The sequence below is a fragment of the Hevea brasiliensis genome, chromosome 12, assembly GCF_030052815.1.
Source record: "Hevea brasiliensis isolate MT/VB/25A 57/8 chromosome 12, ASM3005281v1, whole genome shotgun sequence".
Classification (NCBI taxonomy): domain Eukaryota; kingdom Viridiplantae; phylum Streptophyta; class Magnoliopsida; order Malpighiales; family Euphorbiaceae; genus Hevea; species Hevea brasiliensis.
This window is the reverse complement of record NC_079504.1, coordinates 80,895,115-80,907,576: the sequence shown is the minus strand read 5'-3', so window position 1 is coordinate 80,907,576 and position 12,462 is coordinate 80,895,115. Positions and strand designations below refer to the sequence as shown.

At 34.8% G+C, this 12,462-nt stretch overlaps 1 protein-coding gene across 3 annotated transcripts; it reads right to left on the bottom strand.

Annotated features, from left to right (window-relative positions):
* Nucleotides 1-3,356: 3,356 nt before the first annotated feature.
* Nucleotides 3,357-11,548, bottom strand: LOC110667417 (ubiquitin-activating enzyme E1 1). 3 transcript variants are annotated; one of them, XM_021828252.2, is made up of 7 exons: nucleotides 11,256-11,548; nucleotides 10,689-11,054; nucleotides 9,470-9,687; nucleotides 6,373-7,167; nucleotides 5,262-6,130; nucleotides 4,737-5,169; nucleotides 3,357-4,210 (listed from the first exon to the last, which is right to left on the bottom strand). In XM_021828252.2, the coding sequence occupies exons 2-7, from the start codon at nucleotides 11,035-11,037 to the stop codon at nucleotides 3,614-3,616; spliced, it is 3,261 nt and encodes a 1,086-aa protein (XP_021683944.2). In that variant the 5' UTR covers nucleotides 11,038-11,054; nucleotides 11,256-11,548; the 3' UTR covers nucleotides 3,357-3,613. The 3 variants fall into 3 exon arrangements, with proteins under 3 accessions (XP_021683944.2, XP_021683945.2, XP_057987574.1); XM_021828253.2 differs by having other exon boundaries at nucleotides 10,689-11,050; XM_058131591.1 differs by lacking the exon at nucleotides 11,256-11,548 and having other exon boundaries at nucleotides 10,689-11,242.
* Between the last annotated feature and the right edge of the window lie 914 nt (nucleotides 11,549-12,462).

Sequence of the window (12,462 nt, the reverse complement as noted above, 5' to 3'; positions counted from 1 at the left end):
TAATGTCAAACTCTATATGCTATGAATATTATATTCTCTTTTAATTCTAATTCTTGATTAATCAGACTTTCTTATAATAAATTCTTTTCCAACTAAGTTTATCTGTCCTGGCCAGAAACTTGAATCATCAAGAACAATTAAATGAATATAGGATTTTATTCCTTTTTAGTTAGGATAATGGATCCCATCTTGATCAACACTTATCTCCATATACAATTAGTAGGAGCCAACACATGCCTATATACCCACACATAGTATGAGTACGAAAGCAGTATCAAACTCAAACCACCTATATATAAGATAATTATGTTATCTCAGGTCTAAATATTATATCCACTGATATAATATATGACAATGCATTGATAAGAGTAAACTCTACGTGCTTGTCATAAGTGTCACTGGTTCAGCTTACTTATCATTTATAAGTGTCTATCATATTTGTTATGTGGCATGAGACTTACCACTCCAACTTATTTATATCTCATATTAATACTTTGGGAATAAACATGATTACAATCTTTCTGGATAAGTCATGTCCTTTTTGTGAAGTATCCTCGATTGTGAACCAATTTATAATACTTTGTGCTAGAAATACTGTCACTCATATTCTTAACAACTTAAGAATAGAATTTTTAACAAAATATTAATGGACCTTTTCAATTACACATAAACAGATTACGTAAACAGAAAAGTGTCATTGCCTTTTATTAATAAAATATATATATAAGATACATACAAAATGCTATGCTCTTGGGCATACTACTAACAGAACTGAATAATATGAATAATGTTTTAGTTGGTTTACTCACTAAGCTTCCTCATGCTTAAACCTTTCCCCTAATCCCTAGGTGAAGAGATGCAGAAGTAGAGTTACCTATAGGAAGAGCTAGGCAGGGGCATGAGTCTAGTAAGTTCTTTGTATGTTGAGTTTGTAGAACGGACATGTAAATTATAAATGGTTAGATGTTGTGCTTGGTTTCAGTGGATTGTAATATGAAAGGCACAAGTATAAGAATGCATGTATGTTTATCTTAATCCATGAGCACACTCATTAACTATTTATGAATGCATATAAAGATTGCACTTTAGCATTTGATGAATGATATAAAAAGGTTCTAATTCTGAACCATTTTTAAAGAAAATGTTTTATGCTTAATGTAAATGCTAAAGTGTGATTGTTTATGAGTTGCTTGGATTTTTTTTTTTTTTATGGAATGAGAATATTTTTGATAGGTTTTTAGGCTTGCTATGAGTTCCAGCACTCTTAAACTGACCTGTTCTTTGGGTCGTTACACCTGGAACCTGCCTCCACATTTGATTATGGTCATCAAAAGTTAAAGGGGTGCTACATTAGTAGACACTGTAGGTCGTGTCACACTTGGTTGAAATCCTTGAATGTTAGATGTAACATAATCTCTCAGAGGCTTAGTGTCCTACTCTGCCATTTTCAAAGATTTGCCCTCTTGTTGCTTCTTCTCCTTTTTAATAGATTTTAGAGTTTTCTTGATTTATGGATCTAATAAAAGCAATGCCTCCTCTTGTTTAGCTTTGGTCATAAACTAAACAATAACGCCTAAAAAATGATCAAACAAGCAAAGTGAGGTATAAGAATTAAAAGAAAACAAAATAAAATGTCTAATTAATTAATTGCCTATTGTTCAATATCAAAGCATCGATCCTCGACAATAGTGCCAAAAATTTATTGTACAAAATCCTGCAAGTGCACTCATCATTAACAAGTAATAAAGTGATGAGTGAGTATCATTTTCACGAGAACCATATTAAGTACTAAACTACACAACAATTATAATTATCTAATCTATTGAATCTGAGACAAATGATTAAACTAAAACTAACTATCACAAAAGGGAAATATTAACTAATTAACTAAACTGAAATATCAATAAATTAAAACATTTCAAAGTTAAGGGTTCACACTTTAATCAATCACAAGCTCAATCTAATTCATTCAATAAATAGGAAATTATTACTTTGAAGGAAATTAATCCTAATTTATCTTAAGTTCTCTCTCAAGGCACTCAAGTTTTATCTTAATCAACTTAAACCCTACTTTATTATGATCAAATTAATTAAAACTCATTAAGTTTCTGATTAATTTTCAGTTCCACATAGAATTCTAGCCTATCTATAGATCAGGAACCCTAAATTCAAAATCATGTTTATTCTAATACTAATCTTCACCCGATTAATATCTAGAATCTATACTAAGAAAGTACCAATACATAACATGTATTAAGAACATAATAGATTTAATCAAAGAACAAAATACCCAATTTATTAAAGTGGATCAAATCAATCCATAATTGAATTGAAAATGCTATATTCCTAACTCTAGAATACGGAAACTACTCATACATGATGAGTTTTTCAATCAAGATTATAAAATAATAAAGAAAAGATATGAGAAGAAAATAGAATGAAAGAACCCAAATGGAGAATCGCAAACTTGAACATTTGGAACTTTAGCTGAAACTTTCTCTAAAAATCTTACAGATTCATTTATTGCATTGCCTGTCTCCAAGGTAATGTGCTCTTTTGAAAGTAATAAGGTTAATCCTGATTGAAATCCTAACTTCTCATATTTATATGTCTATTGAAAAATATTATTTCAAAGTCTTAAAAGCCTTAGAAAACTCCTAGGAATGGCAAGGAATTGAGAAAAGTCGAGTCTTAGTTTATGTGGCCAAGAATTGCATGGGTCATGTAATCCTTTTAGTTTACACAGCCCAACCCCATGTAAGTCACTGCCACTTGAATTTCTGAAGTTTTTGGAGCACAAAACATTACATAGGCCTTTTTTAACACAAGCAATATAATTATATTCCTATAAGAACACAGGGCGTGTAATCTTACGTCTTAGGAACGTGAGCCGTGTAATATATAACACAGGCTGTGTCATCTTCTAGGACCTTCTACGATGGATTTTCATGTTTTGACACCTCTCCAATCACCTCTATTATTGTTTTTCAATAATAGCAATGGCTTTTGATTAGTTATTAAAATGAAAATTTCCATTACTTTTTGCTAATTTTTTAATAAGTAACAAATAAAAAGCATTATTTAAGAATTTTTTTTAAAACAAGAAAACAAATTACTAGAACCACAAATTTCTGGTGCCACTCCATCATCTTTATCATAATCCAATTAGATATGGCCCGGATTAAGATTGATTTGGTTAAATAAAAAATAATAGATAAATAAATAAAAATAATATACATTTATTGCTTCTGCGTGACAAAAAAGTTAAAAAGCATGAATATTAAAAGGTAAAAGTCAATAATTAAAAAATTGAATCAAATGATATTTTAAGATCTCATGCCCAACAGCCAACAGAATTTGGAAGAAAATAGTCAACCCGTGGATCATCATCAAAATAACAAAACAGGTATACATGATATTTGCTATTAAGTCTCCATATGATTCACATATGAATTTGATACTGGCAAATCTTAATCTGTGTTCACATGTGAAATTTGATACTGGCAAATCTTGATCTCTGGGTACTCCCAGATACAACATTGAGATGAAAGACCAAAAATATTGTCATCCTAAAATCACAGGCCCAAGTGATCAGGCAAATTGGAAATACAACTTAACGGTAGTAAATCGATACCGGAGGAATATCAATATCATTGTCATCATCGTCTTCGCATGCCACAACAACATCAAAATGAGAACGGAATGGAGGCAATTCTAATTTTGCCACTTCCCTAACCAAATCCACCACCTTCCTGTCCATTCTTTCTCTATGCTTAGGGAACATGCTATTGTAGAGCAGGCAACTGCCACATGAAATGCTATAAGCATTCAGCCCCTTATCCTTGAGCCATTGAAGAAGTTCCCTCAAAGTAGGATTATCCTTAATGATCCACCTGTCCCAAACGGTCCACTTCATGTCACGATGCTTGATAACCTTGGGCGGGACTGGCTCTGCCATGGAGAACAAAGGTAGTGCTAGGTTGGCAAATGTATTGCGGTAGTCTTCTAGTTTGTGCCCCCCATCAAGAACCTTGTACAACTCCAAGCACACGAGACCAGTTGCCATTGCTGTCGAGGTTGCAATAGCAGGAATGATCCTTCCTGCAATAAACTTGGCTTTCAGTTTATCAACCTCAGGAATGCTGTAGTTTCTTGCTCTCATGTTGGCAAGCGCAGCTATCACATCCATATGGAAGTTTGTATCATCATCCTGTAGATTTCATAGTATTTCAGTTGCCGTTCCAAACCAGCCAATTGAATTATTATGAGACAAGGTTGAAAGACAATTGTGAAACAGTACCAAGGCCCGGTATCTTTGCCCACATAAAGAGTATTTTCGGGGCATTACCGAGTAAATTCAAGAACAAATGCAGCTCTGACCAATTCATACAGACATTCAATGTAGATCCAGCCAAGGCCCGATTCAGAACCAGAATGGGTCAAACCTGTTTCTGGCTTGAACCAGAACCGAACCAATCAGCTCCAGGCCGAACTGCCTTTTTTCATTTAAAAAAAAAAAAATCTGAACTGTTGGATTTGGACCAGATTGAACCAGAACCTTAGGAGGTTCACAGTTCTGGGCCGATTTGAACTGGAACTGGCCCAGTGGCCTGGTCTAATTCCATGATCACAAGCTAAGAGCATATCAAGTCAGAAGACAGATCAATCAACACTTCAATATACAGTCAAAGAAATGCAAATTAAATATGTTTAAAAGGAAGATGTCAAGAGAGAACCTTCTCAAACTGAATTGGCTTCATCCTGTATCCTGGTGGCAAATTCTTCCTGCACTGCTCTAATCTCTTGATTAGTTCATTGATAATAACAATATCATCTGCAGATGCAGTAGCAAGACTAGTAGCCTTTTCATCCGTCACAATTTTCACATCTTTCTTGGGTTGAAATTCTGGTACTATGACCTTCTCAACAGCCTCAGCCAACATCTTAGGATTCTTGACCCAGTCAGGAACTGGAATGCCAAAAGACACTGCTCGAAGTATGGATGCTGACATGACAAAATGGAGGTGACCAGGATCAGAAGCTGAGAACTCAAGTGGATGAGGAAACCGCTTTGGAGCAGACCAGAATGGTGTCCCAGTACTAGTTGCAGCATCTTCGGGAAATGTATAAATCAACTGCTTCACACGATTAGCAAAATAATCTTCAAACCTGATTACAGAAGCAACATAGTGTCAGCAAACAAAGAAAAGGAATATATTCAATAATCACTTGGTTAAGGGGAGATCAAATCAGGAGAATACTTTAATCGAGCCCATGTAATGCAATCTTGGAATGTCTCACACTTTTCCTTGTCAAGACACTCAAGAACACGTTCCAAGGTATCCCTGGCCAGAGCATCACCGGCATTAGCCATAGCAGTAGCATATTCAACCGGGTTGGATAGATAGGCATTCACTTCTGCTGGAGTTTTCTCAAGCAAACCTTCAAACTCTGACCGAGCCCATGTCAAGCAGTGGTCAATATTGTGGGGGAATGAATGGACTGTGCACATGGGTGCTTGCTTCTCAGGTGGATCTCTAGAGGCACCATAGTTTTCAGTCAGGTGAGGAATGACCATCTGGGTGTTGCATTTGGCACCCAGGGTTCCAGACTCAAGGAGTGGCTTCTGGAAGTACAAGCATCTTTGATCAACATATAATCTTGCATTTACATTGTCTAAAGCATTTATGACAACAGTTAAATTCTCCCAAAATGTATCATCAAATACATTCTCAGTTTCAGGGCCCACACGATTTTGCAATGCTTCAATGTTGAGACTAGGATTTATTGATGCAGCAGCAGCAGCAGCAACTGTGGATTTGGCCTGCCCAATGTTCCAATCACGGAAGAGAAACTGCCTACTTAAGTTACTTTTCTCTATCACATCATCATCAGTTATTGTCAACCTTCCTTCTTTCCCACATGAAACACCCATTAATGCTACATTTTTCAAGAATTCACAGCCTAATGCACCAGATCCTACAATGAACACATTGGCATCCTCTAATTTCTTCTGGAGCTTAGATCCAAAAACTGAAATTTGTGCATCAAAACGGCTATTTAATGGTTGAAAAGCACTGGGATCCAAATTCTCCATAGGAAGTGACTCCAACGAGTCAAAATAGAAAAACTGTAACAACAGAGAGAGAGAGAGAGAGAGAGAGAGAGAGAGAGAGAGAGAGATTAGTTTATAAAAAGAAGCAATTAATCAAAATGAAAAAAAAATGCTAACTTCAGGACCAGAAAGGAGAGGCATATGAAAGCAAACTAATGGCCTCACCCATGCCAACAAAAATCTAAAACAAGGAGAAAAAACAAAAAGAGAAGGGCAGAAATGGGGGAAGGGTAAGAGAGTGTAAAGAAGATGGCAACCTGAAAGAGAGGATGAAATTTTCCAGAACATGCTTTGACAACCTCTTGTCCCACAATGCCACCAAACATAGCAGCCATGGGATTCAGCACAGCCCTGGCACCAAAGGCAAAATGTCTAAGAAGTTTTAGATCAATGTCCTCCACTCTTCCATCTTCCAAGCGTTCATTGATGTTAGCAGTCAAAGTTATAAGCTTCTGAGCATCCTCTTCTGAACCAGCAACAGGGAACCGACCTAATTCTGACAAAAACTTATCCAGTGCCTGAAATGCTAGATGTAGGAGAGTTGGGCGATCAAACTTGGAATAATCGCTCAAAAGAAAATCACCAGGATCATTAAGTGCTTCCTTCAGTGGCTTAAAGTTCAACATCTTGGGTTGTTTTACCTGTGTTACAATGCCACCTTTCTCATAGGTACCAAATTTTAAGGTATCCTCGTCAAGAGTAAAGGAATATGGCCTAGCATTTTTAATCTTCCTTGGCTTTCCATCATTTAGCTCTGTCATTCCATGAACTTCAGAGAATACAACAAGATCCCCATCCTCAAACTCAAGCCTCTCATCATCCACGCATGATACTAGAGCAGGGTTGTCATTGCTGATGGATGCAATTATACCCGTGTGTGGATCCTCTCCATCAACATCAAAAACTGTGAATTCAGGTCCAAAGTCACAAAACACAGAACCAAAAAGACCTCTAACTTCAGCCTTAATGAAAGAGATAGGCGGCTTATGACTATGGCAGTAGTCATTAAACTCAATGGCCTTCTTAAGATTGATATCAGTAAAAACAACAGCCTGCATCAACAAAAAACACGGATCTATACAAAATAAAATAAGAAAAAATATTGCATATAACACATCCACAAGAAAGAAATAACATTGACAAATACATACAAAAAGGAAATTAAAAATATAAGAAAAATAAATAACTAACTAAAGCTAATATAAGCTTGAATTTCTCCCTTTCCCAAAGATACATAAACAAAAAGAGCAATATTATTGCAATTGCAACTTATTTACAATTGTCAGATAAAATCTATTATCCTTGGGACTCATTCATGTCCACACCCATTTTTCACATTTTCATAGATTTCTCCAGCAATTTGCAATACTCTAGTGAAAGTTACCAAGGAAACATGTGAATCATCAAAGCCCCAAAAAGAGAAAGGGAGAAAAGAAGAGGAGGGGGGATGCAATAACACTGCTTATTTAGAATTTCAAACACATTCTGTACATTTGACATGCGCGAAACTCCTATAATTTTGCTAATTAATAATTCTATTTCATTATCAGTAGGCTCAGGCCTCTCTGAAATTGAGCTCCTTAATATATGGAAGTCCATAAATAAACAGAATAATCTTATAATGCTGGGCCACATAACAACATGAAGCAAATGCAAAAAGAAAAGTAAGTTTCTGTCTCCCTTTACTCTTTTGAATTTCAAAGTTTGAAACTTCAGTTTCAGTTAGAGGTGCTGAAGTGAAGATTCACTTAATTCTGATCCAACTATTCAGTCAGACAAGAACAAGTTGAACTATATTTTACAGCCAACAGCATATCTCTACAGTTTTGCAAGTCAGTCTCCCAAATTAATGGTTTCTGATTCAGGTGCCCTAAAAGCCCTAGAACAAAAGGGAATAGCCATTAATTAAAGGCGTAATCATGGTTTTAAATAACAGCCGTTACATAATGCAATGTCCATTATTTACAGTTATTGAGGGCGCTCGTTACAGTTACCCATTATATATAGACAAAAAAAAATTGCAAGTGCAATGGCCGTTGCACCCATTAGTTAAAGGTAAAAGCTGTTATTTGCCGTTAAGTAACGGTAACGGCCATTACTCGTGTGGAATTCCTTCTTTTCTTTTCTTTTCTTTTCTCTCTCTCTCTCTCTCTCTCTTTTTTTTTTTTTTTGGGGGTTCAGAGGGGGGCAAGCAACTCATTTGTAACTCTTCTATTTATCCACCTAAAATTTTCTATCTTTCTACAAATCTAACTTAACTTCAAAACCAGGAAGATTCGGCCAAGTCTAGAATTTGTCCTTCATTGGCATCATAAAATACAAAATGGAATCTTCAACAAATAAGGGGTGAAAAACATCAACAACCTCTTTATGCAATCAATCAAATCCTAAACTCATTCAACAAACCACCCAAAATCCCACAATCACAACTAATATTGTTGATGAACTGTCCACTAGTTAGAAAGAAATAAGCATTAGATCCATTAATATGAATTGAGAATTCAGCAATACATACACAAACCTTACCCAAATTGTTAATCCCAAAACCCATTCTGCCAAACATAGGAGAGAGAGAGAGAGAGAAGAAAAGGGAGAGACAGAGACAACTACCAGTTCAAAAAGATGTATTCTTTCTCAACATATACCTGCATTCTCCTAAATTTTTTGAATCCACTGACTGGCAATAAGCAAATCAAGAAATGCTTTACCAATAAAGCACATAATTACATGGCAAATATGTATTCCAGGTCCAGGGGATTTTGGCTCATAATGGTATAATCCTTATTCAATGTGATATATCCTTAATGGGACCAGTTTATCCCCAAATACTCATAACCCCAGTTCCTAGGTGTGGCATTCCTAATTCGGAAAGCAGCTATTCAAAACTTCAACTCATATCCCATCCCCCCTCACCCCCTGGGAAAAAAAAGGAAGAAGAAAATAAATAAATAAATAAATAATTAAATGACTAATTTGCATCTGCCTGCAGATCACAAACTCCAACTCCAATGCTATTAACCTTAATTAATACGGAGACTGCTTAACTAAATCAGTCAATTCACATAGAATTTGTTCCAAAACTTTTTAAGAAGGAAAAAAGGAAAATTATGAAATGAAATAACCAGGGAAATTCATATTCAGTAGCATATTCATGCATGCCTTATTAGTAACCTTCATAGATAACCACTATGCAAATAGTGGGATTATCCAACAGGTCATTTATCTTTTCTAGTCAAGATGGTATGATCCATTTATTCAAAATATTCTTGTGATATTATCAATGAATAGAAATCCACAACAACGGAAATGCCTTTCTTTGGAATAACAACACTAACAAGAAATTCAACAAAATACCTGGAAATCAGAAAGTTTCTCTTTTGTTAGTTCCGTAGTTAAGGTCGAAACAACCACTGCATTATTGAGTTCCTGCAACTTCTGAACAGAAGCTAATGCCCTGTTCTTTCCAACATCTTTCTCAGAAAAAACAAAATTACCGGATAAATCCCACAGCTCAACCTCCCCTTCATCGTGCAATGCTATAGACTTGACCCCAGCAAGAATAAGGTTTTTAGCTGCAGCAAGAGAAGAAACACACATTATACAGTATGTCACAGAGCTGGTATAAGATCAAATTAAAGGTACTAGCACTATTTTAGTCCTGTCCAACATAAACCGTGGCTTCAATACACAGAGGCGCATGCACATTACAAAAATATCTCAAAAAGAATAACTCTAAATCTCAAGAAAGATCAAATTCTTCTACCAAATTAGATAGCTGTATGCACATACCATAATACAAACAACTGAATACACTAGAAAACAAGGTTAACAAATTGATGTAGAACCAATATAATAATCAAAGGAGATAAAAAAAATTAAAAAAAAAAAAAGAACTCCCAAGATTTTAATTAATTCTCGATTGTCAATAATAATTTCATAACAAGCTCTTCTAAAATACCTAGATGACATGGTTATTTATATTATAATAACTAGTCCTACCAGCACTAGGATTAGGAATCCCAAAATAAGAAAATATTAAACCAACATTAATTAGGAATACTCTGCAACACAAACTCCTCAATAAATAGATACTACTTATTTAAATTTCCTAAATTTCATCCTAAAATGGGTAAACCCAAAATCCCTAGTAGAATGTCCTACATCATTCCCCTTGGTTGAAAAGAACTCAACTCCGAAGAGTTGAACTGCAAATAATTGAAATGTCTCTTCAGTAATCCAAGTAGCATCGGAATCGAAACGACCATGCCACTTGACAAGAAATCTGTAACAACCACCTTGAGAGGAATTAATAAACTAATCATCTAACACAGCTTCAAGATGATGCTGGTGATGCGTTGTTATGGACAGTAGTAAGGGCTTATGGAACAGCAGGGAAACATGAGAAAGAAAAGAAATTCAGTAGCAATGAAGTGCAAGAAAGACCACCAGGCGAGGGAAAAAAATTCAAGAAAAGCCAAAATTTTGCAGAATGAATTCTTTGGGTAATTTCATTTTAATTAAACAAAAATCTAACAAGATAAGATGGTTTTATCATATCATATCATATCCATACCAATCTCAGCACCAAGACCTTGCATGCCCGAGACTAGGACATTGGAGGCAAAAAGCCGCCGCATGGTTTCACGGCCATACACAGCAAGTTGCCGGCTGTGCAGATCCTCATCAATATCACCCAGATTTGCATCACCAGGCGCCATAATCAAATCGCTACTACTGTTGTCGCTGTTGTTGCCAACGATGCTAGTGTTGATGTTGTTGGTGGTAGTTGTAGCGTTTTCCGTTGATTCCAAAACGCAACCGAACCGATGCTTCTTAATCGAGGTAGAACCTGCTGTTTTGCTTCCGTTCTCTTCTTCTCCTTCTACAAGCACGCAGTCAACAGGCCGCTTTCTTGGAAGCATAAAGTACAGTAAACTGCCTAACAAGCCACAAAACCCAATAGAAATTGTTAAAATGGGAACCACCCCAGAGAATTTGCGATTAGAAAACATTAATCCCTCAAAGATCGGCGCCAAAACTATAAACCCTAACCCTAGTTTAAGGTTCCACATGATTCCAAGGCAAAGATGGCAAGCAAAAGAAAGATCATTAACAATCTAACAAGGAGAAAGAAACGTACCGACTAGGATTGTGATTTGAGGAACAATAACACGAAATTGGATAAGAGGAAGCGAGCGAGAGAGGCAAATTTGGTTCTAATTCGTTTCTTGAAGTGTAGTACTAAGTGATTTTTGCTTCATTTATACAAAGGGAAACGGAAAAGGGCATATGTGGATTTTGAACAAGAGTAGGGTTATGGGCTAAGGACAGATGCTGTTTGGCGGAGTCGCTACTGTACTATACATCATCATCTTCTACACGTTTTGAGAGAACGAGGGGCTTTTGGCGTGGACATAGAGAGGAGAGGAAGATGGTTGTTGTGCTTGTGTGGGGCCTGCAAGAGATATCAACGGTGGATGATTCAACCATGTGATGAATGTGAAGTCGCTTAACTGTACAAATTCGGAGATTTATGTGGTTACCAGCTTAAGAGAAAGTGAGTTTTCAAATTTGAGTCTAATAAATGAGTTATATATTTTAACATTAGATTAAATTAAACTAAATACCTATGGCACTGATTTAAGAATTTCTTTTAGTATATTATTAAATTTTAATTTATATTATAAAAATTTTTTAACTTTAATTTATATTTATTTAACATGTTGAATTTTAAAATATATTTTATTTATGAGTAGTCTTTATTTATAAATAAATTTTTATATTTAATATATTGAAATTTAAAGTACAACAAAATATTATATTTAAAATAAAACAGAATTAGAGATTCATTTACATGTAGAATTGGATATTTATTTGTATTTATTTTCTAAAATATCTTTGGTATACTAATCTTATAAAATAAATAATAATTTCGTAATTATATTTCTTTTACTTAACATAATAATATTATATTTATGTTTTTATTTAAGATATATAATATACTCATATTTTATATATTATTACTCTTAAAATAATATCTATCACTATGTAAATTAAATAATTTAAAATGACAAAATAATATCTATCAATGGCACATCTTTTTCTTATAACTTATTCTCTAAGATTAAAAGATGCATTAATGCCTCATGGTCATGTAAAAAGAAAAATAAAAAAAGAACACAGATAGATGAGAGTAAAAAAAAATGATTTTTGTAAGGAAAAAGAATGATGATACGAAGATGAGAGTAAAAACTGGATTTTTTGAGCGAAAAAAAATAAAAAGTGAAAGTTTAGGTAGTTTTATCATTAAAATTTTTGTAGTATATTTTGTGAAATTTATTTAAAAA

Excerpts from the sequence above, each read along its gene's own strand:
- LOC110667417 (XM_058131591.1), bottom strand. The coding sequence starts at position 11,187 with ATGTGGAACCTTAAACTAGGGTTAGGGTTTATAGTTTTGGCGCCGATC. Across the intron at positions 6,131-6,372 it reads AATTTCATCCTCTCTTTCAG|TTTTTCTATTTTGACTCGTT; the intron begins GTTGCCATCTTC and ends CTGTTGTTACAG. Across the intron at positions 5,170-5,261 it reads ATTACATGGGCTCGATTAAA|GTTTGAAGATTATTTTGCTA; the intron begins GTATTCTCCTGA and ends TTCTGTAATCAG.